The sequence below is a fragment of the Mauremys reevesii genome, linkage group 12, assembly GCF_016161935.1.
Source record: "Mauremys reevesii isolate NIE-2019 linkage group 12, ASM1616193v1, whole genome shotgun sequence".
Classification (NCBI taxonomy): Eukaryota; Metazoa; Chordata; order Testudines; family Geoemydidae; genus Mauremys; species Mauremys reevesii.
In genome coordinates, this window is record NC_052634.1 from 44197948 (window position 1) to 44223604 (window position 25657).

At 46.6% G+C, this 25657-nt stretch overlaps 2 protein-coding genes across 2 annotated transcripts in view; one reads left to right on the forward strand and one right to left on the reverse strand.

Moving 5' to 3' along the window:
- The window catches only part of LOC120375429 (zinc finger protein 551-like), a gene marked incomplete at both ends in the record, with an annotated part of 536130 nt that overhangs the window by 493785 nt on the left and 16688 nt on the right, over positions 1-25657 (forward strand). The window lies entirely within an intron of this gene.
- LOC120375426 (zinc finger protein 345-like) lies at positions 12510-13820 on the reverse strand (the record flags this gene model as incomplete). The annotated part of the gene is made up of 2 exons (XM_039496060.1): positions 12510-13464; positions 13630-13820. Coding segments are annotated over 2 exons (1146 nt in total), but the record flags the coding sequence as incomplete, so codon positions are not given.

Genomic DNA, 25657 nt, shown 5'->3' on the forward strand with positions numbered 1-25657 from the left:
TGGATATTCTTGCAGAGAGTTTTGCTTTCTGACCTGGAATTGAACAGGGGCTGCGAGGGGACAATGCTGCTCCCTTTTCTTGGCTCATCCAAAAACATAAGTTCTTGGTGCCCTTTGTTTCCCTGTTCTTCAAAGGCAAATCAGCTGGTGTAGCAGCTACTGAAAGCCTTAGAAAAGGGCCCCAAAATTGACAGCAGCTGGTTTCTGTAGTGTAGTGGTTATCACATTTGCTAACTTGCAAAAGATCCTGGTTTAAAACCAGGCAGAAACATTGATACTTTCCTTCCTTTGGTCTTTTATCTCTCCAGGTCCTTTCTTAACTACATCCATAGCTTCTATGCTTTCTTCCTCATTTTTTCCTTTCATGGAGCTTTAAATTGAAAAGGAGAGGGTTAGGCATTTTGAGGAAGGAACAGACCATCATTTGGAGACTGCCAGCTCCATAACAAATCTGAGCGTAGAAGAATCCCAACCCTTTGTCCTGCATATTTAGCTCCCAGCCAGCAGTTTTCCCTTGCCTTTTTTTTTTTGAGCTAACCTTGAGTCCAGGGCGCACACTCTCTCTGCCCCACACATCAAATCTGGCCTGCTGCAAAGTGACCCTAAGAACCAGCAACCTGCACGAGAGCATGACTGGGGAAAAGGTTTCCCATGAATCTTATAAGCCACTGGATGCGTTGGAAAGAGGCAGGCTCTGAGCATAACAGTCAGCAAAGAAGGCCTGTTTGGGGATGTGGCTCAGTGGTACAGCACCTGCTGCATGTATAAGGCCCTGGGTTCACTCCCACGTTTGCCTTTCACCCCTGTTGCTTTGCTCAGGCCCAGCTGGCATGTGGCCCAGTCAGTCTCCTGCACAAGTTACAGTCCTGAGCAGTGAGGGCAAAGTGCCAGTGCATGGAAGCTCTGGGGGGTTCTGCTCCTAAAGCACCATGGTGACTCTAAGATTCCCATCCACTGAGCTGCTTGAGGAGGACTGGAGAGAAGGGTCCCATCAGCACAGAGGAGGGACAAGGACATGGAGGGGCAGTCAGTGCTGAGAGAGGTCAGTGATTTATACAAGACACGGGACACTGGTTCTCGGAGGACAGGAGGTGAGGGCAGCTTGTTTACAATGATGCTGAATAGAAGAAAAGGCTGGAGTCAATGAAACATGAGAGATAGAAGGAGAAGGGCAGCTCCACAGAGGGCCCTGGTGCTCATACACCCCAGTTCACAAGTACACAACATAAGAATGGCCACACTGGGTCAGATCAACAGTCCATCTAGCCTAGTATCCTGTCTTCTTACAGTGGCCGATCCTAGGTGCTGAGGTTCCACAGGTTGACTGAGTGTTATGTGAAGAAATATTTCCTTTTGTTTGGTTTAAACCTGCTGCCTCTTCATTTCATTTGGTGACCCCTAGTTCTCGTGTCTAGAGGAGTAAATAACACTTCCTTGTTTACTTTCTCCAACCCAGTCATTGCTTTATAGACCTCTATCATCTCTTTTCCAAGCTGAAAAGTCTCAGTCTTATTAATCACTCGTCATATGAAAGCTGCTCCAGACCCCTAATCATTTTTGTTGCCCTTTTCTGAACCTTTTCCAATTACAATATATCTTTTATCAGGTGGGGTGACCACATCTGCAGGCAGTATTCAAGATGTGGGTGTGCCATGGATTCCTGTAGAGGCGCCCCGGCTTGTCCTAGATAGAGAGACTAGACAAAGAGGGACCCAGCCCCCTACAGTGATCCATGGACAAGAACCTGGTTGTTAGTGGGGTGAAGGTTTCCTCTGGACAAAGGGGAGCTGAAATCCCTCAGGGTCCTGGAACTTAAGCAATGAAAGCTTCAAACCCTTCATAGCCATGCGTTGAGGTGCATCAGCAGAAGGTTGGGCTGGAGCAGGGGTCGGCAATCGATGGCACGCGAGCCAACTTTTAATGGCACGCTGGGGCCTGCCGGGACTCCAGTGTGACATTAAAAATCCTGCCAGCACAGCAACTTGCCGGCCCCTCCCCTGCCTTCCCCTGGAGGCCTGCCGCGCGCAGCGCTCTGGGGCCGGGCTCCGCACCCGCGGGCAGCGTTTGGCTCTGCGGGAGTGAAAGCTCCCGCTCATCCAGCGCCCTGCCGCCTTGCGCACAGCACTTTGAGGGGCGGGGCTGTGCCGGCAGCCGGGCTCGAATGAGCGGGAAGCCTCATGGTAAGGGGTCCGGGGCTGGGGGTGGGGTTGGGGTAAGCGGGGGGCAATCCGCGGACAGGGAGCTGGGTGGGTTGGATGGGGGGTGGGATCCTGGGGGTGGTTGGGATGGGGTCTCTGGAGGGGCAGTCAGGGACCGGGGGTGGATGGGGCATGGGAGTCCCGGGTCTGTTAGGGGTGGGGGTGGATAGGAGACAGGGCAGTCAGGAACAGGGAGCAAGGAGGGTCCTGGGGCACAGTTAGGGTGGGAGTGTTTCTGGGGGTCAGGGAACAAGGAGCTGAGGGGTTGGATGAGTCGGGAGTTCTGGGGGCTGTCAGGAGGTAGGGGTGTGGAGAGTGGTTGTGGCAGGCAGAGGCTGGGGGTGTATGGGTCCAGAGTTCTGGGGGTCCTGTCAGGGGCAGGGAGCGGTTAGATAGGCATGGGAGTCCGGGAGGTTCTGTCTGGGTGCGGGGTGTGGATAAGGGTTGGGGCAGTCAGGGGACAGGTAGGGGTAGGGTCCTAGGGGGCAGTCAGGGGACACAGGGCAGGGAGGCTTAGATAGGGAGTGGGGTCCCAGAGGGGTAGTCGGGACAAGGAGTGGGGAAGGGAGTTCGGGGGCAGTCACCCAGCCCTCTGCCTGGAGCCCTGACCCCCCAGCCCCCAGGCCCCTGGCCTGAGCCCTGTACCACCCACCCTCTGTTGACTCCTTCACCCTCCACCCCCACATGACTCAGCCCTGACTCTGGCACCCCACACATCCCCAGCCCCTCCTCTGATACCTGCACCCCTCACATGCCCCCAGCCCTGACTCTTGCACCCCCACATCCCCAGCCTCCCACATCCCATGCACCCCGCACATCCCCACCCCACCCTGAGCACCAAACAGGGCTCCTGCACCCTCCGCACACATTCCCACCTGCACCCCTCATGCCAAATGGGAGCTCCCAGGTCAGTGCCCCACAGCCAAACCTCCTGCCCCAACCCTGAGCCCCCTCCTCATTCTAGCCCCTGGCCAGACCCTTCATCCCCAGCCCTGTGTTTGGTCCTCCCACCTCAGCTCAGTGCAGAGAGGAAGAGAATGGGCCAGAACCAGGAGAAGGTAGGTACCCACTGTGCGTGGGCAGGGCCGGGACCCCAGACCGGCAGCGGGCTGAGTGGGTCTGGCAGCCAGGATCCCGGCTGGCAGGAGCCGGCGGATGGAACCCCTGAGCAGCAGTGGGCTGAGGGTCCCGGCTGCTGGCCCTGCACAGCCCGCTGCCGGTCTGGGGTCCTGGCTGCAGGCCCCACTCAGCCCACTGCCAGCCTAGGTGAACAGAACCCCAGACCAGCAGCAGGCTGAGCGGGCCAGCGGTGTAAGATCAACATTTAATTTTAAATGAAGCTTCTTAAACATTTTGAAAACCTTGTTTATTTTACAATACACTAATTTAGTTATATAATATATAGACTTGTAGAGAGAGACCTTCTAAAAAACATTAAAATGTATTACCGGCACCCGAAACCTTAAATTAGAGTGAATAAATGAAGACTTGGCACACCACTTCTGAAACGTTGCCAACCCCTGGGCTGGAGGAACCTGGAGAGTACATTTCTAATCTACATTTCTATTTGTTTGGTTTTTGTAGGTTAAATTAATGCAGGCTCTGGTCCACTCTCTCCCAAGGGTGTAATGTTGCTGTGCACAATGAGAAATCTTGGGGAAAGATTGAAATGAAATGGAAGCAGCATATGGTGGCAGAACCTAAGGAATTAAAAGCCCATTGATTCTTATGTGTGTGCACTGCCTCTGAACCAGAAGTGTAATTTTTCTCGCTTTGTGGTTGCAGACAGTAAAATATTTAAATATCCATCAGGGATGGTCTAGACAGTATTTGGTCCTGCCATGAGGGCAGGGGACTGGACTCGATGACCTCTCGAGGTCCCTTCCTGTCCTAGAGTCTATGAATCTATGAAACTCTGGCTTTTCCTGAATGCTGTAGACTGTGAGTTCCTGGGAAAGGGCAGGGGGACAGGGAGCAAGGAGAAAGGCAGAGACACTGGAGAAGAATAATGGGGAGAAGAAAGAGACAGAGAACACAGAGAGACAATCAATGATTGAAGATGTCCCAACTCCATCTTGCTCCTCACAGGTGTTCAGAAAGCTGGGTAGTTGTAGGTTTCAAATATCAAGAGGCTCTCCACATACCTGATCTCTCTCCCCCGGCTCCCATTTTAGCATTAACTTTTATTTTGAAATGTTTGGCTTACCCTGATCTTCTCTTTCCCTAACTGTATTGCAAGTTGGGTGGGTTTTGTTGTTTTTTGCTTCCTTTGTTCATATCAATATAATTGTAACAGCAAAGGAATCTGTAGGAGCAAAACTGACTCAAAACTTTATTTCCCATCATGCAGGAACAGGGTACAAACAGCTCACACAGCTGGAATCATCACATGGAAGCCAGGGGATGGGAGATGCAGGTTTCAAGTGTTCTGTCTTCTCAGATGACACATTCCAGCCCCTTGTAGTCCTCCCTCCTGTGACACCTGCTGGGCTTTGACACATTTATTGTCTCATTCTATGGATAATGTGATTGTAACACAACGTGACTGAAATTAAACCACTTCCAGACAAGGAACCAACAAAAGAGAAAAGCCATTATTGCATTGGCTGGGAATTGAAGCCAGGTCAACTGTTTGGAAGGCAGCTATGCTCACCACTATACCACCAACACAGCTGGCAGGAGCAGCTTTCCTGCAGGCTATGTGTGCTGGCAAAGGGGGTTACACGTGACCATGGAGCTAGTAAGCAGGGTGGATGGGCTGGAAGCCGCCTGACAGCTGGGAGCAGAGTTAGGGGGCAAAGGTGAAAACAGATCTCATTGGGAGCTGGCCCCACACCCAACCTGCCCCTAGGAGAGGGGAACTGAAGCTCAACTTCAATCATAGAAAACTCTTCCCTAAGAAGGAAGGGGACAGCTTGTTTTAAAGACAAGGTTTGTGGGTTTTGCCCACTACATACAGAGGGGCTGGATAGTGCTGAGTCCAGACAAGACTCTGGTAGGATAAGGAAGAAACTCAGGCTGCCAGTGAGCTGAAGGAGGAGATGATATTTTGACAGCGATGGACACCTCATCTTAAAGGCCTTTGTCTGCCTCCTTCTAGTGACTGTTTGGCACAGGAATGCAGCCCCACTCCTGGGTGGCTCCTGTGGAAATAATATTTCTGTGCAAAACACAAAAGCTTTTCACAGAAAGGAGGGAAAGGAAATGGCCATGCAGTGGGACAGGAATGTAAGGAATGAAACAGCAGATACTTCTCCCACGTGCATTGACTTTGAACCTTGTTGTTTGCCGTGTTGTTATATCCCTGTTGTTCCCTGGACATGAGAGGTGGGGCAGGGAGGTGGGGGCTCATATCATCTTTCAAAGGACCAAGGAAGGGAGTGTTATAACACAAGAACTAGGAGGAGTCACCAAATGAAATGAATAGGCTACAGGTTTGAAACGAAGTATTTCTTCACAACGCACAGTTAACCTGGGGAACTCTTTAGCAGAAGATGTTGTGAAAGCCAAGACTAGAACAGAGTTCAAAAAAGAACTAGAGAAGTGCACAGAGGATAGGTTCATCGATGGCTATTAGCCAGGATGGGCAGGGATGGTGTCCCCAGCCATTGTTTTCCAGAAGCTGGGAATGAGCAACAGGAGAACCACAGAGCAATGACAAAGCCAGGCTGTCATGGGCCAGCAGCTAGGGGGATGCACTAAAAATCCAGTGGAGTCATCCCCCTCCTCTCCACCCCCAAGCAGCTTTGAATCTTGATGACTCTGATGCTGAAATTCCACTGCCTCAGCATCCTCAACCCCCACTGGAGGCCAGTGTAGAGTATTTAGATCCCTGTTCATATTTCATACTCCAGCTGATGCACCATTCCTGCCCAGCCACTCACTGTCTGCCCCAGGAGAACCAGCTGGTGGGCCGCACCCACAGGCAGACAACTTATACCGCTCCTCAGAGCAGCAGCCGCAGCAGTTGGCAGCTAATCCCCACCTAAGGCTTTGGGGAAGGAGATGGGGATCACGTGTTATTTCTTTCGTACATCGAGTCTCACTGTGTTTGAACATATTTCTCTCTAACTCTGATATAAATTTAGAGCCCTCCCCATTTCGGCTTTGTAAGAGCCTCATTTCTGTACATAAAACATAAGAACAACCATACTGAGTCAGACCAATGGTCCATCCTGCCAAGTGTCCTATCTCCCAAGAGTGGTCAAAGCCAGATGCTTTAGAGGGAATTAACAGAACATGTAATCATGAAGTGATCCATCCTGTTGCCCATTCCTGGCGTCTTTACAGATGTGAACACAAAGAGACACTTGCAGCTACTTAGAATCAGAGAAGATTAGGGTTGAAAGAAACCTCAGGAGGTATCTAGTCCAAGCTCCTACTCAAAGCAGGACCAATCCCCAACTAAATCATCCCAGTCAGGGCTCTGTCAAGCCGGGCCTTACAAACCTCTAAGGATGGAGATTGTACCACCTCCCTAGGGAACCCATTCCAATACTTCACCACCCTCCTAGTGAAAAAGTTTTTCCTAATATCCAACCTAGACCTCCCCCACTCCAACTTGAGACCATTGCTCCTTGTTCTGTCATCTGCCACCACTGAGAACAGCCGAGCTCCATCCTCTTTGGACCCCCCTTCAGGTAGTTGAAGGCTGCTCTCACATCCCCACCTCACTCTTCTCTTCTGCAGACTAAATAACTCCAGTTCCCTCACCCTCTCTTCATAAATCATATGCCTAGGTCTCCTAATAATTTTTGTTGTCCTCCACTGAACACTCTCCAATTTGTCCACATCCTTTCTGTAGCGTGGGGCGCGGGGAACTGGATGCAGTACTCAGATGTGGCCACATCAGTGCCAAATAGAAGGGACTAATCACTTCCTTTGATCTGCTGGCAACATTCCTACTAATGCTGCCCAATATGCTGTTAACCTTCCTGGCAACAAGGGCACATTATTGACTCATATCCAGCTTCTTGTCCACTGTAATGCCCAGCTCCTTTTCTGCAGAACTGCCACTTAGCCAGTCTGTCCCCAGCCTGAAGCGGTGCATAGGACTCTTCCATCCTAGAGAGTAGGAATCTCCACTTGTCCTTGTTGAACCTCATCAGATTTCTTTTGGCCCAATTCTCCAATGTGTCTAGGTCACTCTGGACCCAAACCCTACCCTCCAGCGCTTGGATTCTTTATGTGCTTTCACAGAGCGAAGAGCACATGTTCCATGATTTCATACAGCAGAGTTTTATGCTATAGGGAGCTTTCCCTGTGTGGATCAACATAGACGCACATTGTGACCCTTCTCAGGGTGCTGAGGGCCGTGAGTCTCCTTGTGGCCACCTGCCACGAGGAAGAGGACTTTTGCATTTGGCAGCTGGATGTTAGTGACCAAACTCACCACCCTGTCAGGCAGTCAAGCACCCTCCTCTGAGCTACAGCAACCTTGACAGTTGACAACAAAGACACCTTAACCCCTCAGTTCCTTCAATGTGTCCCCCTCTGGGGTCCAGCTCCAATCACCAGATACTCGGGGTATGTCTATACTATCTGCCGAATTGGCGGGCAGCGATCGATCCAGCAGGGGGGGGTGTCGATCTATCACGCGTCTATTGTAGTTGCAATAAATCGATCCTCGAGTACTCTTCTGTCGACCACTGTACTCCAGCTCAGTGAGAGGTGCAGGAAGAGTCTACGGGGGAGCTGCAGCAGTCGACTCACCGCGACAAAGACACCATGGTAAGTCGATCTAAGTACATCAACTTCAGCTACGTTATTCATGTAGCTGAAGTTGCGTAACAGATTGATTCCTCCCCTAGAGTAGACCAGGGCTCAGAAAATCCCAGATCCTCTCTGCCCGAAGCAATGGTACATCCCAGGTTACCAGTTTTACTGTAGCCCACTGCTACTGGATCACACATAGCACTTGAGCACAGTTATTGAACAGAGGGAAATTTCTTTAACGAGGGACAGAGATTTAAACAAACAAATGTGAATGATGGAAACCAACTCTTACCAACAAAACAAAATCACAAAATGCAACCTACACTTTTTAATAGTTACCTTTCCTACCTAAGTAGATTGAAGTGTGAGGTGACAGTCTATTGCAGTGACTGCTAGTCCCTAGGAGCCAGGGCCCTGCCTTTCTTGAAGCACCATTGGTCATTAGTGATCTCCTTGGTGAATAGAACCAGAGTGTTTCTCTCCACCGTGTTATAAAATGAATCAGTCTTTTGTGTATATTCACAGAAAGGATCATTTCCTCATTGTCATATTGCCGTTTACACTTCCACAGGGTTTCGATGTCTATAATTTGTCTTTGATAGTTTTCCATTGGCTTTTCTGGGCTGGTGCAAAGGTTGACAATGCAGCAACACATCACATAACTGGCTAGCAAGGGATGGGTGACAATTCCCTCCCACTTGAATGGGCCATTCCCAACAAGACCTTTGATTGGGGTGACTCACTTTCATGACAATACCATATGGGCATAATTTTCCATATACTTACATGACTCCTTCAATAGGACTCATACACACCTCTTGCAGTGATCAGGAGTAACAATAATTTACAAGCTTTCAGTAGAGATCTCACTGCTATGCTTCCTGGATAAATATCATAAAAATCAGTGCATTAGGTGTGATGAGTTTGTCAGGTCTGAGGCAGGAGTTTCTTGTGAATTACTTTGACCTCTCTGTCAATTGGCACCAAAGAGCATTTATCACACATGCACTGAGCTACACAGTCACACTCTGATAGAACAGAAAGGCCAACACAAAAAATAGAGAAAGGAACAATCAAATACTAAAATGACAATGGTTGAACTCAACATTTCTCTCAGTCTTTGGACTGATGGGTACTAAGAACTTTTCCTCAATTGAACCAGGTGATCGCACAGCTGGCTCAGCCCTCCATACTAGCAGCTTTCTCACATATAGGAGATGGGTCAAAATTGGAATTGATGTCATGACTCGCTTCCCAGAGGGTATCAATCTGTCTAAGGGTATGTCTACCCTTCAAACACTGGAAATATTCTTCTGACAACATAACACTGTCTACACTGGGGCTTAGGTCACTTTAACTACTTCTCTCAGTGGAGTGGATCTTTCACACCCCTGAGAGATGTGGCCATGTCAACACAGCTTTTCAGTGTAGACCAGCCTCTAGATGGCTTTTAGATATGAAAGGCAATGGACTTCAGCCTTTTCCTTGGCATTGATGGTTGACAACTGCAGCTTTCCTACCTGCTGGACACATCCTATGACAGATGTCAGGCCTTTCCTTTGGAAATTAGAGAAGTGGGGAAGTCAGTGACGCTTACAGTGTAAGTGGGTAAAAACTTATACAACTTGTCTCCTTGAGTAGTTTTCCTTTTAATAGAAATTGACTTTGAAGCTAAGCAAAATAAGTTATATTTGAAATACAAAAAAATAAAATCTATACAGACCCAATATTCTCTTATACACTCTTTCTCACACACATTCTCCCACCTCAACCTTTGGAGTGAGGTTTTCTACCAGAACTCCTTACACTACAGGGGGTAAATTAAATCAAATTAACTTTTGAAGATTAACCATCATTTCCTGAACTAAAAAAAGGAAAAAAAAACAAGACAATTTTCAGTTTTCCAAAATTATTCAGATTATCAAACAATTAGTCTCTTACTCTTTAACCAATAACATCACCTATGATTTCATTTTCACTAGTAACACTAATATATTCACAGATCACAAATTCTGGTCACATATGTTAGTTTTCTTTAATCCCATTGCCAACAACTGAACCTTGGCTCAAGTTGTGGTTTGTCCCAACACTTCTGTGAGTTCATATATCTCTGGTTCCTCTGCCATGCGTGTTGGTGGAAGGGTCTCCTATGTGGGAATGTTTGCATCATGAGGAAAAATACCTCTCTTTCACACTTTAAATCTTTCAAAGTAGTAGGAAGTAGGGGAGAAGTGATACAAATGCAGAAAACACAAGAGAAAACTGTATGGTCTACACTAAAGACATTTATCGGTATAATTATTGCTCAGGGGTGCGAAAAACAGACACAGCTGAGCAACGTAGTTACACATCTCTAATCCCCTCGTAGACAGCGCTACATCAGCAGAAGGCCTTCGCCTGCCAACATAGCCATCTGAGACCATATTGATTTAAACAATTGAACTACACTGTGCTCATATGCACTTCCTTCAGTTAGTCGGGGGTCTGCTGCTGTTCACCATTTCCAAGTGGAGATTTTAAATCACTGCGGTGTCTTTGTTAGCATGGCCAGTAAATTGGAGAGTTCTCTCCTATTGACAGAACTGCACTTGAAATTTCTCCATATCATCATGGAAGGATGGGAAAAAAGCAAAGCTGAAGTGAGAAATGATGACTTTAGCAAATGGTCATTTGTCTTAAACTCTCCAATAAATCTGAGCTGAACTAATATCTAATTGTGTGACCACACAGCCATCAAGAAAGATAGAAACCCAGATCACAGAGAGATAAAATACATGACAATGAACGTGTAAACTGAAATTCCAGAGCAGATTACATCTAATTATTTAGAATCAGGACAAGAGATTCTCCCATCACATTCTCCTCTGAACCATTCAAACATATTTCAGTGAGTAACTGTCTCAATAGTCAGTTATGTTATTTACAACATGTTTAGTCTCCTAGCATTGCCATAATGGGGGGAAAAGCAGCCACCTTGCCAGAATTGGCTTTACCAATAGATGGAACCAGGGGTTTAAACTCTAAATGATCACACTGCGATTAGGATCCATTTGAATTCCCCTTCCCGGTCTTTGATACTTTCATCTCCAGTCATAGCAACTCTGGTATAGGATTAAATAAGTCAAAGCATCATCTCCAAGCACAGACAACTGAGAACTCTTCATCACATGACACTTTGAGACGTGGAGGGGTAGAATGTGATGACGATAAACTCTGCCTGGCTCAGACAAAAGGTAACAGTTCTGCCATGATGGGGAAGGAGGGAATCTCTGAGTCACCCCATCTCCTTCCAAGTATCAGAGGAGTAGCTCTGTTAGGGTACATCTATACTTACCAGCCGGGTCGACGGGTAGCATTCGACTTCTTGGAGTTCGAACTATCGCATCTAATCTAGATGCGATAGTTCGAACTCCGAACGTGCTCCCGTCGACTCCGGAACTCCACCACCGCGAACGGTGGTGGCGGAGTCGATGGGGGAGCCGCGGACTTTGATCCCGCGGCATCTGTACAGGTAAGAAGTCCCCCCCCACCCCAAGTGTAGACCAGGCCTTAGTCTGGATCTGCAAAATGTGACAAAGAGTCCTGTGGCACCTTGTAGACTAACAGACATATGGGTGCATGAGCTTTCGTGGGTGAATCCCCACATCGTCAGATGCATGTAGCGGAAATTACCAGAGGCGGGTGTAAATATGCAGGCAAGAATCAGTCTAGAGATAACAAGGTTAGTTCAATCAGGGAGGATGGGCCCCTCTTCTAGCAGTTGAGGTGTGAACACAAAGGAGGAGAAACTGCTTTTGTAGTTGGCTAGCCAGGGACAGTCTTTGTTTAGTCCTGAGCTGATGGTGTCAAATTTGCAGATGAACTGAAGCTCAGCAGTTTCTCTTTGAAGTCTGGCCCTGAAGTATTTTTTCTGCAGGATGGCACTTTTAAATCTGCTATTGTGTGTCCAGGAGGTTGAAGTGTTCTCCTACAGGTTTTGTATATTGCTTATGCTCCAGTACGTATTTTAGTCTATAAGGTGCCACAGGACTCTGTCGCTTTACATCTCCTTCCAGTATAACAGAGGCTGAAATGACAATTTTTCCTGCCCCTGCTCTTCATTTAAATGTAATATGAAAAGTTCCCATGATAACTGCTCTTCAGCACAACATGAGAACAACTGGCAATGATACAATCTGTAACACTGGTGACTCTAACAATAACTTTGCAATAGGAGGAATGGTATAAATGTGACGCTCCCTGGTTCCTGATAGGAAGGGCACACTAGAATTACTCATGGGAGAATGGAGTTGATAGAAAGGATAAATGAATCCACCTCAAAGAGGTCAAACTGCAAAATGCAAAAATAGGCCACTCACTCATCTGGACAAGCTGAGGGATATCGGTGCTTCAAACAGCTTTTAAAAGTGGGAATCAGGAAAGTATTAAAGTATTGATAGCCCTAGAGGGTTTATGGTGTTGATCCCCCTTGCAGATTCTCTGATGGCTCACATGGGCTCAGTGGCAAGACAAGGTTTTCCCACACTCACTGCTTCCATTGGGTCGCATACCTGTGTGGATTCTGAGATGGGTAAGAAGGTGTGAGCTGTGATTGAAGGTTTTCCCACACTCACTGCATTTATAAGGTCTCTCACCGGTGTGGATTTTGTGATGTTTAGAAAGGCCTGAGCTGCTAGAGAAGCTTTTCCCACACTCATGACATTCATAGGGCCTCTTCCCTGTGTGGATTATCTGATGTTTAGAAAGGTCTGAGCTGGTAATAAAGCTTTTCCCACACTCACGACATTCATAGGGCCTCTCCCCTGTGTGGATTCTCTGATGAACAGAAAAGGCTGAGCTGCTAGTGAAGGTTTTTCCACACTCACTGCAATAAAAGGGCCTCTCCCCTGTGTGGATTCTCTGATGTTTAGAAAGTCCTGAACTGCTAATGAAGCTTTTCCCACACTCACGGCATTCATAGGGCCTCTCCCCTGTGTGGATTCTCTGATGTTGAGAAAGGACTGATCTGTAAGTGAAGGTTTTCCCACACTCACTGCAATCAAAGAGCCTCTCCCCTGTGTGGATTCTCTGATGAACAGAAAAGGATGAGCTGCAAGTGAAGGTTTTCCCACACTCACTGCAATCAAAGAGCCTCTCCCCTGTGTGGATTCTCTGATGTTTAGAAAGGCCTGAACTCCGACTGAAGGTTTTCCCACACTCACGGCATTCATAGGGCCTCTCCCCTGTGTGGATTCTCTGATGTTGACAAAGGGCTGAGCTCCTAGTGAAGCTTTTCCCACACTCATGGCATTCATAGGGCCTCTCCCCTGTGTGGATTCTCTGATGAATAGAAAGGGCTGAGCTGCAAGTGAAGGTTTTTCCACACTCACTGCAATAAAAGGGCCTCTCCCCTGTGTGGATTCTCTGATGTTTAGAAAGGCCTGAGCTGCTATTGAAGCTTTTCCCACACTCACGGCATTCATAGGGCCTCTCCCCTGTGTGGATTCTCTGATGTTGAGAAAGGGCTGAGCTGCTAGAGAAGCTTTTCCCACACTCATGACATTCATAGGGCCTCTTCCTGTGTGGATTCTCTGATGTTTAGAAAGGTCTGAGCTGGTAATAAAGCTTTTCCCACACTCACTGCAATCAAAGGGCCTCTCCTGTGTGGATTCTCTGATGAATAGAAAGGGCTGAGCTGAAAGTGAAGGTTTTTCCACACTCACTGCAATAAAAGGGCCTCTCCCCTGTGTGGATTCTCCGATGTTGAGAAAGGGCTGATCTGTAATTGAAGGTTTTCCCACACTCACAGCATTCATAGGGCCTCTCCCCTGTGTGGATTCTCTGATGTTGAGAAAGGGCTGATCTGTAAGTGAAGGTTTTCCCACACTCACTGCATTCATAGGGCCTCTCCCCTGTGTGGATTCTCTGATGAACAGAAAGGGCTGAGCTGCAAGTGAAGGTTTTTCCACACTCAGTGCATGTATTTTTCCTCTTTCCCATGAGGACTTCCTGCTGTGTTGTGGTTTCCTTGACGCTTTTCTGAGTTCCCCGACAGGAAATAAATTTACCCATTTTCTCCTCTGGCTGGTTTCCTTGCTCTCTTTCTGGTCTGTGCTGAATCTCACAGGATTTTCCCTGCTCATGACTCCAGGACACATTCCTTTTCGATCTTTGCGATAATTCTCTGTGTTTAGCCACTTTCTCAACATTTTCCTGCTGAGAATTCTGCTCCTCTTTCTCACATACCATTGCGTCACCTGCTGTGATAGAGACAGAAACCTCAGACAGGGATGGAAAGGAAGGCCAAACCAAAACAAGTGCTGGAGAGACGTCAAATAAAAATCGGGAACTGAACTCCCAAACTCTTCCCCAAACAGGAGAGAGGAGGATCAATTCGGCCCTCACATCCCATCCAAACTCACAGGGGAAAGGAGGAAGCTACTGCCTGGTGTCTGCTAGTGTCTACAGGAAGCCATGAGCTATATTTACCCTGAGGATACGACCCTGCTAGGGACAATAATGAACTGAGAAACCTTCCAAGGGCTTTGTAGGGCATCCCAGATGTTTCCTTCAGGCACTTACAGATTCTGAGTTGGTTTAATCTTTCCTCACCTGTGCAGGGAACTCTCAGGATCTCTCTTTCCTCTGAACCCTGGAGGTCTGGGACCCATGGCTCATCCCCTTGTTCCAGATGGGAGATTATATGAGGTTTGGAAACTGGAAACCCTGCTCAGATGAAAGAAAACAAAGGAGTTCAGCTGATTTCATATGACTGTGTCATAAAAAACACTATTAATTTAACTTCAGTGCTTTCTGTGACCCAGTGTGCCTGGGGCAGTCCACACTGAAAATGCCAAGATCAGGGCAGACTGAAAAGGGAGAGCAGATGCTCCCAAAACTGGTGGTTAACACGGAAGTTAAATTCACCGATCAGTCACCAAGTGTGCTTCTGATCCCCCACACTGGTTATCGAGAAACTGAAAAAAGACATCACACGACCCCCTTTACTGCATTCCAGTTCTCTGACTCCCAATCAGCACCTAGGTCCGGCACAGTGAGAAGTTATTTAAAAACTCTGATCACATAAACAAAGTGTTCTTCTGACCCCAGAGTCAGCCACATTACCAGGTCTGTATAGGTTTGGATCTTACCCAGAATACTATGATGCCAGCCAATCCTTAGCATCTAAACTAAAGGTTTATAAGCAAGAAAGCATCTCAACTAAAGGTTTATTATAAAAGAAGGAAAGAAAAAGGAAGTTGTTAAAATGGGAAAACAGTCAGATACATTCAGAAATCTATATATCTGGTTCTTAGCAGTATTGGTGAGTTTCTGGCTTGAAAGGCTCTCTGGTAATGATTTTTTGCCCCAGATCCCTAAGTGGCCCCCTCAAGGATTGAACTCACAATACTGGGTTTAGCAGGTCAATGCTCAAACCACTGAGCTATCCCTCCCCCCACATCATTCAGTCCTTTGTTCCAGGGTTCAGTTTGTAGAGAAGTTGCTCCAGAGGTAGGAAGAGGGACTAAAGACAAAATGGAGATGATGCAGCTGCCCTTTATATTCCTTTTGCCAAGTGGCTTCTACTTCCTGTGTCCCAAACACAAGCTTCACAGCACATGGCATGGAAAAGCCTTGGAGGTCTCAGTACACAGGCATATCCCTGCATGTCTTGCTGACTCAATAGGTGTCTCCCCTTGATCCTTTCAATGGGTTCATTGTACAGCTGATGACCCCGGATGGGCCATCGAACAGGCTGGGCAGCACTGATGCCCATATGTCTGGGGGTGTCACTCAGAAACACTACACAAGTCTGGAATACAGATATACCCTACATATCTATAACTCACAATACAAAGATAGACACAAGATTATCAAACTTGGAAAATCATAACATTTTCATTGACACCTTACATGGCATATCTAGCACGATTCATTGCAATTTCATCATATTGGTATTTATAATAAAATAATAATAATATAAAATGTCTCTCAATTCCATAGAGTGTCACTTAATAAACCAGTGAATTCCCAGGACTGGTTCCCCAGGTGTTTGAAGATGCCGAACACCTTGCTTGTGAAGGATTGAAATACCCACATATATGTTGGGAACACACAGACGGACACTGTGCAAGTCTGTGCCCCTATGTTCACTCTTCTAGAAAATTATGATCAATTTTGTTCATAGTATGTGTCATGGCTGAATCTCCACTCTGTCACTCCGAGTGCAGAAAGTGGGGCCCGCCGGGATTCTAAAAATTAATTTGTGCAACTCTAATAAGAACATAAGAAAGGCCGTACTGGGTCAGACCAAAGGTCCATCTAGCCCAGTATCTGTCTACCGACAGTGGCCAATGCCAGGTGCCCCAAAGGGAGTGAACCTAACAGGCTTTACAAGTAATCTCTCTCCTGCCATCCATCTCCATCCTCTGACAAACAGAGGCTAGGGACACCATTCTTACCCATCCTGGCTAATAGCCATTTATGGACTTAGCCACCATGAATTTATCCAGTCCCCTTTTAACATTGTTATAGTCCTAGCCTTCACAACCTCCTCAGGTAAGGAGTTCCACAAGCTGACTGTGTGCTGGGTGAAGAAGAACTTCCTTTTATTTGTTTTAAACCTGCTGCCTATTAATTTCATTTGGTGACCCCTAGTTCTTGTATTATGGGAATAAGTAAATAATTTTTCCTTATCCACTTTCTCAACATCGCTCATGATTTTATATACCTCTATCATATCCCCCTTAGTCTTCTCTTTTCCAAGCTGAAGAGTCCTAGCCTCTTTAATCTTTCCTCATATGGGACCCTCTCTAACCCCCAAATCATTATAGTTGCCCTCTTATGAACCTTTTCTAGTTCTATAATAAATTTTTTGAGGTGAGGATACCACATCTGTACACAGTATTCAAGAGGTGGGCGTACCATGCATTAATATAAGGGCAATAATATATTCTCAGTCTTATTCTCTATCCCTTTTAATTATTCCTAACATCCTGTTTGCTTTTTTGACCGCCTCTGCACACTGCGTGACATCTTCATAGAACTATCCACTATTACTCCAAGATCTTTGTCCTGACTTGTTGTAGCTAATTTAGCCCGCATCTTGTTGTATGTATAGTTGTGGTTATTTTTCCCAATGTGCATTACTTTCCATTTATCCACATTAAATTTCATTTGCCATTTTGTTGCCCAATCACTTAGTTTTGTGAGATCTTTTTGAAGTTCCTCACAATCTGCTTTGGTCTTAACTATCTTGAGTAGTTTAGTATCATCTGCAAACTTTGCCACCTCACTGTTTACCCCTTTCTCCAGATCATTTATGAATAAATTAAATAGGATTGGTCCTAGGACTGACCCTTGGGAACACCACTAGTTACCCCTCTCCATTCTGAGAATTTACCATTAATTCCTACCCTTTGTTCCCTGTCCTTTAACCAGGCTTGTATTAAACCCCAAAGTTACAGCTTTTCTCTGACCTTGGCTTGGTAAATGCTGCCACCACCCAAATGCAAAACCCCAAACCCTTGGACCCAGGAAGGAGCACTTGAGAATTCTTGCCTCTGGGGTAGCCTCAAGCCCTTTCACCTCTCCGGGAAAGAGCTGAGAAAGAAAACAGAGGACATTAGCTGTGGCTACCAGCTAATCAAACAACATGCACAAACCTCTTAGGACACCAAAAATCCAACCCTGTTCTTAAAAGAGGTAAATTTTATTAAAATTGAAAAGGAAAACAATAAATCTGGAACTTAGGCTTTGCTAGATCTTAAAAGAAACAATTGTTGTAAGCACCCAAAATAGCTTTCTTGGGGTTCAGCTTAAAGCTTAGGCCTGGTCTACACTAAAAGGGGTTCGAATTAGGGTACGCAAATTCAGCTACGGAATAGCGTAGCTGAATTCGGCACCCTAATTCGAACTACTCACCCGTCCAGACGCGCGGCGGGTCGAACTCCGCGGCTCCCCCGTCGACTCCACCACCGCCGTTTGCAGGGGTGGCGTACGGGAGTCGTCCGCGGCGCGTCCGGAGTTTGAACTATCGCGTCAAGATCAGACGCGATAGCTCGAACTCCGAGAAGTCGAACTCACCGCGTCGACCAGGAAGGTAAGTGTAAACGTACCCTTAGAAGCAAAAAAAAGCATCTGGGATAGCACAGAGGAGCTCCAAAAGCCAAAATAAAAAATATAAACCTGATTGTGTTTGTCTAAACTTCCCTGTCCAAAACATTTCTTCTAGGGATGGAAGATGAATTTTCCAACCTGCTTCAAGCCACACACAGCATTGCTACTCTGTGTCGCCTTCTCCGGAGAACAACAGACAAAGGGAAAGTTACTGTCCCATTTAAAAAAGTTCTAGTCTTTCCATTGGCTCTTTTGGTCAGGTGCCCACTCCTTTTCTTTTACCTATGGCCTTGTTAACCCTTTACAGGTAAAGCAAGCAGAGAAGTCACACCACCAAGGATTTTACAGCAATCTGGCTGGCTGGGTGTTTATAAAAGGGAGATCCCTCTTCTCCCCTTCATTTATCACTATATGGCTTGTGAGGTATCATTTGAAGACAATCTACTGAATATCCTCCTTAAAATGTGTAGCAACATTGTATGTAAAGTTATGAGATTTTACAGTATGATGTTACTGAAAAAGTTGCAACCCTAACCCCAAGTTCCTCAGAGACAGCAAGGCAAACAGCTGGTCGAATAGCCATTCTCCAGGAGGGGGAAGGTGTGAAGAAGACATTTACATTCCATCACAGGGACCACTTGAAGCTCATATCTACGAGAGCCTGTCACCATGACTCAGCTGAGAACTGGATTTGTTTCTAGTACAAAGGACTGAATTATAAAGAGATGTGAGGAAAATGCATGAGACTCTCTCTCTCTCTCCCCCCTTTCCCTCTGCTCATGACAACTCCTGAAGAACTGACTGTGGGCAGCAGGGGCAGGTTAGAGGGATTCCCGGCTGAAAGGAAAACCAGCCTGTCTCAGCAGATGGTGAGAGAAACATTTGTTTTAAATCATTTTAGCTGGTTAACTTAGATGTTAGTTTGTGTTTTATCTTCCACTTCTTTCGTAAACAATTCTGACTTTTATGCCTCATTACTTGTAGTCACTGAAAATCTTTTTTTTTTCCCTTCAGTAGTTAACAATCTTGGTTTATTGTTTTATCTAACCAGTGTGGTTGGATTAAAGTGTGTTGGAAACTCCATTTGGAATAACAAGGCTGGTGCATGTCATTTTCCATTGATGAAATAACAGATTTCATATGAGCTCCCACTGTTCAGTAGTGTGCTGGACAGGACAAGATGCACATTTCTGGGGGATGTCTGGGAGCAGAGAATTTTCTGGGGTTCTCCTGTGGGGTACTGTAATTCGGGAGTTGCTGACTAGCAGCACTCAAAACTGTGTAGCTGGGAGCGAGTTACATGCTGGAGACTGTGTTACCTGCCCAGGAGTGGCTGCTCTCACAGTAGAGCAGTGTAAAAGGCACCCCAGCCTGGGGAACTGAGGGGACACAGCTGTTCAACACTCCAGATTGTACTGTGCTTAATGTCACAGACACTCAATTTCAAAGTCTCCTAAAACACATAGAAAGTAAATCCACGTCCCAGAAATCGAAGTCTCCAGAGAGAGAGCAAGTCTCCCTGGCTCTGCTTCTTGCTGACAGACAGGTCCAGAGACAAAGAGAGAGTCCTGGGGAAGCTGGAAACATAAGCGTGGGGCTCAGTGGAGATAGGGGAGAGGAAGGGCAGGGATATTACTGAATGCAGGATCTCAGCACTACTAGATGTCAGGATAACATAGTGCAGCCCACTGGAAAACATAATCCCAAATATACATATAAAATGATGGGCTCTAAATTAGTTATTTCCATTGATTTATATAAGGGCAATAAGATATTCTCTGTATTATTGTCTATCCCTTTTTAAATAATTCCTAACATCCTGTTTGCTTTTTTGACTTCCGCTGCACACTGCTGGATGTCTTCAGAGAACTATCCACAATGACAAAAAGATCTTTTTCCTGATCAGCTGTAGCTAAATTTGCCCCCATCATATTGTATGTATAGTTGGGGTCATTTTTTCCAATGTGCATTACTTTACATTTATCCACATTAAATTTCATTTGCCATTTTGTTGCCCAATCACTTAGTTTTGTGAGATCTTTTTGAAGTTCTTCACAGTCTGCTTTGGTCTTAACTATCTTGAGCAGTTTAGTAACATCTGCAAACTTTGCCACCTCACTGTTTACCCCTTTCTCCAGATCATTTATGAATAAGTTGAATAGGATTGGTCCTAGGACTGACCCTTGGGGAACACCACTAGTTACTCCTCTTCATTCTGAAAATTTACCATTTATTCCTACCCTTTGTTCCCTGTCTTTTAACTAGTTCTCAATCCATGAAAAGAGTTCCCTCTTATCCCATGATAACTTCATTTATGTAAGAGCCTTTGGTGAGAGACCTTGTCAAAGGCTTTCTGGAAATCTAAGTACACTATATCCACGGATCCCCTTGTCCACATGTTTGTTGACACCTTCAAAGAACTCTAATAGGCTAGTAAGGCACGATTTCCCTTTACAGAAACTATGTTGACTTTTGCCCAACAATTTTTGTTCTTCTATGTGCCTGACAATTTTATTCTTTACTATTGTTTCAACTAATTTGCCTGGCACAGACATTAGACTTACCGATCTGTAATTGCCAGGATCGCCTCTAGAGCCCTTTTTAAATATTGGCGTTACATTAGCAATCTTCCAGTCATTGGGTACAGAAGCTGATTTAAAGGACAGGTTACAAACCATAGCTCATAGTTCCCCAATTTCACATTTGAGTTCCTTCAGAACTCTTGGGTAAATACCATCTGGTTCCGGTGACTTGTTACATTTAAGGTTATCAATTAGTTCCAAAACCTCCTCTAGTGACACTTCAATCTGTGGCAATTCCTCAGATTTGTCACCCACAAAGGGTTTGGGAATCTCCCTAACATCCTCAGCCACGAAGACTGAAGCAAAGAATGCATTTAGTTTCTCCACAATGACTTTATCGTCTTTAAGGGCTCCTTTTGTATCTCAATCGTCCAGGGGCCCCACTGGTTGTTTAGCAGCTTCCTGCTTTTGATGTACTTAGAAAACATTTTGTTATTACCTTCTGAGTTTTTGGCTAGCTGTTCCTCAAACTCCTTTTTGGCTTTTCTTATTACATTTTTACACTTAATTTGGCAGTACTTATGCTCCCTTCTATATACACCTCACTAGGATCTGACTTCCACTTTTTAAAAGATGCCTTTTTATCTCTCACTGCTTCTTTTACACGGTTAAGCCAAGCCACAGTGGCTCTTTTTAATTCTTTTGCTGTGTTTTTTAGTTTGGGGTATACATTTAAGTTGGGCCTCTAATATTGTGTCTTTGAAAAGTGTCCATGCAGCTTGCAGGGATTTCACTCTAGTCACTGTACCTTTTAATTTCTGTTTAACTAGCCCCTCATTTTTGCATAGTTCCCCTTTCTGAAATTAAATACCACAGTGTTGAGTTGTTCTTCCCACCACAGGAATGTTAAATTTTGTTATATTATGATCACTATTTCCAAGCGGTCCTGTTATAGTTACCTCTTGGACAAGATCCTGCTCTCCACTCAGGACTAAATGGAGAGTTGCTTCTCCCCTAGTGGGTTCTTGTACCAGCTGCTCCAAGAAACAGTCATTTAAAGTATTGAGAAATTTTGTCTCTGCGTTTTGTCCTGAGGAGACGTACCCAGTCAATATGGGGATAATTGAAATCTCCCACTATTATGGAGTTCTTTATTTTGATAGCCTCTCTAATCTCCCTTCGCATTTCATCCTCACTATCACTGTCTTTGACAGGGGGTCGATAATAGATCCCTATTGTTATATTCTTATTAGAGCATGGAATTACTATCCATAGAGATTCTATGGAACATGCAGTTTCATTTAAGATTTTTACTTCATTTGAGTCTACATTTTCTTTAACATACAGTGCCACTCCCCTCCCCACCCCCCTGAGTATGACCTGCTCTGACCTTCAGATGTATTTTGTACCCTGGAATGATTGTGTCCCATTGATTGTCCTCATTCCACCAGGTTTCTGTGATGCCTATTATGTCAATATCCTCTTTTAACACGAGGCACTCTAATTCACCCATCTTATTATTTACACTTCTAGCATTTGTGTACACGCACTTTAAAAGCTTGTCACTGTTTATTTGTCTGCCCTTTTCTGATGTGTCAGATTCTGTTGTGTGTGAATGCTTCTCATCTGATCTGGCCCCTACTTTATCCTCTTCCAGCCTCTCTTCCTGACTAAAACTAGAAAAATCTCTATCACTACACTCTCCTCTAAGAGAAGTCTCTGTCCGATCCACGTGCTCCTCTGCAGCCATTGGCTTTCCCCCCATCTCCTAGTTTAAAAACTGCTCTGCAACCTTTTTAATGTTAAGTGCCAGCAGTCTGGATCCACTTTGGTTTAGGTGGAGCCCATCCTTCCTGTATAGGCTCCCCCATCCCCAAAGTTTCCCTAGTTCCTAATAAATCTAAACCCCATCTCTCTACACCATCATCTCATCCACACATTGAGACTCCGAAGCTCTGCCTGCCTACCTGGCCCTGCGCATGGAACTGGGAGCATTTCTGAGAATGCCACCATAGAGATCCTGGATTTCAGTCTCTTTCCTAGCAGATTAAATTTGGCCTCCAGGACGTCTCACCTACCCTTCCCTATGTCATTGGTATCTACATGTACCATGACCACTGGCTCCTCCCCAGCACTACACATAAATCGATCTAGATGCCTTGAGAAATCCGCAACCTACGCACCAGGCAGGCAAGTCACCATACGGTTCTCCCGGTCATCACAAACCCAGATATCCTTGTTTCTAATGATCGAAGCTCCCATTACGAACAGCTGCCTTGTCTTAATGACTGGAGTTCCCTCCCCCGGTGAGGTAACCTCAGTGCAAGAGGTTACCCCAACACTATCTGGAAGGAGGATCCCAACTATGAGAAGCTTTCCCTCTGCTCCCATTGACTGCTCTCATTCCCTGGGCCTTTCATCCTCCTCAACAGTGCGGGGGCTGTCTGACCGGAGTTGGGACAATTCTATAGTGTCCCGGAAAGCCTCATCAACATACTTCTCTGCCCCCCTTAGCTCCTCCAGTTCCCACACCCTGGCCTCCAAAGCCTCCACCGTCTCTGAGGGCCAGGAGCTCCTTGCACCAAATGCCCACATACATACATAAGAACGGCCGTACCGGGTCAGATCCAAAGGTCCATCTAGCCCAGTATCCTGTCTACCGACAGTGGCCAATGCCAGATGCCTCAGAGGGAGTGAACCTAACAGGCAATGATCAAGTGATCTCTCCCCTACCATCCATCTCCATCCTCTGACAAACAGAGGCTAGGGACACCATTCCTTACCCATCCTGTCTAATAGCCATTGATGGACTTAACCACCATGAATTTATCCAGTTCTTTTTTAAACGCTGTTATAGTCCTAGCCTTCACAACCTCTTCAGGCAAGGAGTTCCACAAGTTGACTGTGCGCTGCGTGAAGAAGAACTTCCTTTTATTTTCTTTAAACCTGCTGCCTATTAATTTCATCTGGTGACCCCTAGGAAGCTTCTGTTGATTATGCTGCACTTAAACCTCAGTTTTACTTGAGCAAACAGGAGATATTTGACATTGTGCAATACGGCTCCTGTGCTCTGTTCCCAAAGTGTTCTGCAGCAGGGGAGGGTCTCTGGTAGTGTGTGTCTCACTGGCATATTGGGGTGATGCTGAAACTGGTCAGAGTAGAGGTGGCATTGTGGGGCTGGCGTAAACCTTCTCTCTCCATTTCCCCTTCCAAGAACCGAGGGGACAGTAACCCTTACCCAGCGAGGTCACATTCTCATAGTTCTCCTGCATGACATCCCAGTAGAGGGCTCTCTGAGCGGGGTCCAGCAGAGCCCACTCTTCCCTGGTGAAATACACAGCCACCTCCTTGAAGGTCACCAGCCCCTGAAAGAGCAAGAGTCCAACACTCAATACCTGCTGCCCCATTCACAGCCCCACTATTTGTGGGGAGAGGAGCCCATCAAAGGGAAGCCCTGGGTGGATTGCAGTCAACAAAGTCCCACCCCCACCCTGCTCAGAGCATCCAGGAAACATCAGAGTGAGGGGACAAAGAGAGCCCCTTATCTCTCCCAGCAGATCCATCACATACCTACTAGCCACAGACTGATAGAGGAGAGGGAGCCCCTAGCAGGGACCAGGGAGAGCTCCCTGGTAGGAAGCCCAACACCCTCCTCATTGTGAGGAGCTGGATATGAAGGGAGGGGAATCTCCCCTAACCCTCACTGGTGGGTGCCCCCTTCATATCTCACAGCAGCCACTGGTTAGTTGGGTCAGGCTCCAGCACTGAGAGTCTGGTCAGTTTTCCCAGCCCCATTCACGTGGGTTATTTTCTGCTCCACAAACTAGAGCATTTCCACCTCCGAACCTCATGGGTCTGTTCCTAGAATCTAGGCCACTTATAAAACAACTCCCAGGAGGTTTGTCACACCCTGCCCTCCCTTTCTCCACCCTGTGTATTTCCTGCCCCGCGCCAACATCCAAACCAGACTGTGTAAACCTGCCCATCTCCGCTGTATTTGCTGTCCCTCTCCCTCCTGTAGGAACCCACCAACCCCCTCAAAAAATAATCCCTACCTGAGCTGGCTCCACTGCAGCCATTTCTCTTCCCTGTGTCATGGGAGGATGGGATGAGCTGGAGAAAAACATGGACGTCATTCTGCAGCCCTGGCAGGGTGAGAAGGGCAGTTGTGGAGGTTTCAGAACAGGCTTTAGTTAATTTCACATCACGATTCCCCCAGGCCCCTTCCCTGCAGACAGACATCCTAGACTCTGCCATGCTGGGAACATGCTTGATCTCTTTATTACAGTGTAGACCTGGCCCCTCCTGTCAGGCTAAGCCCACAGAGATATTTTTAACCTCCCTTCTCCCTCCCCTCACCCCGTAACAAAGTCTCTGAACACAAGGCTAGAAAAGAGCAGAACCCAAGGAGTCACTGTGGGGGATTCCCTCGGACACTGACCCCAGGGCAGTCACACCCCAGCAGGGGAAATGTGGAGTCAGGAACTGGCTTTTCCTCTGTCTGAGTCTTTTCTTGTTCACTGGAAAGTGGTTCTGCCCAGGGATGCTGCAATACATGTGTCTGGGTGGACTAGAGAGCTGGAAATCTCTCCCCCGACTCATTTCTCCCACTGCCTCTTTCAGTCTCTCCTTCCCCTGTCCTCTCTCCCTGCCCCTCGGGCTGGGACAGTGCCATTCCTGGTTCTTTGCTCTCCCAGGGCTGGATTTTCTCCTGGCAACTACTAATGGGAGGAGAAATTGGCGGGAGGGGCTGTTTGTGCCAGTCCCCAGCACTTTCCTGAGATCTTTCAGTAACCTGGAGTCTGTGGCTCAGAATTTGCATTAACAGGGCCCAGGGCTGCCCTAGGGGGCTAGTACCAGCTGCAGAAAGTCATTACCTGGGCTGGACAGAGAAAAAAGCTTTAATTAAGGTCACATCCCAGGACAGAATCCAGCTGGGGGAGCAGCAGCTGCTAAGCCTGGTCTCCCAGATCACAATGGAGGCTGCAGTGTCTGACCCAGGAAGCTGAACCCCAATGTCCTGAGCAGAGAGGGACAGAGCGTTTGAGCAGCTTCCCTCCTTTAGCTCTCTGGGGAGAGCAGCTAATGAGAGCCCCTCCTCACAGGGAGAACTGCTGATCTCAG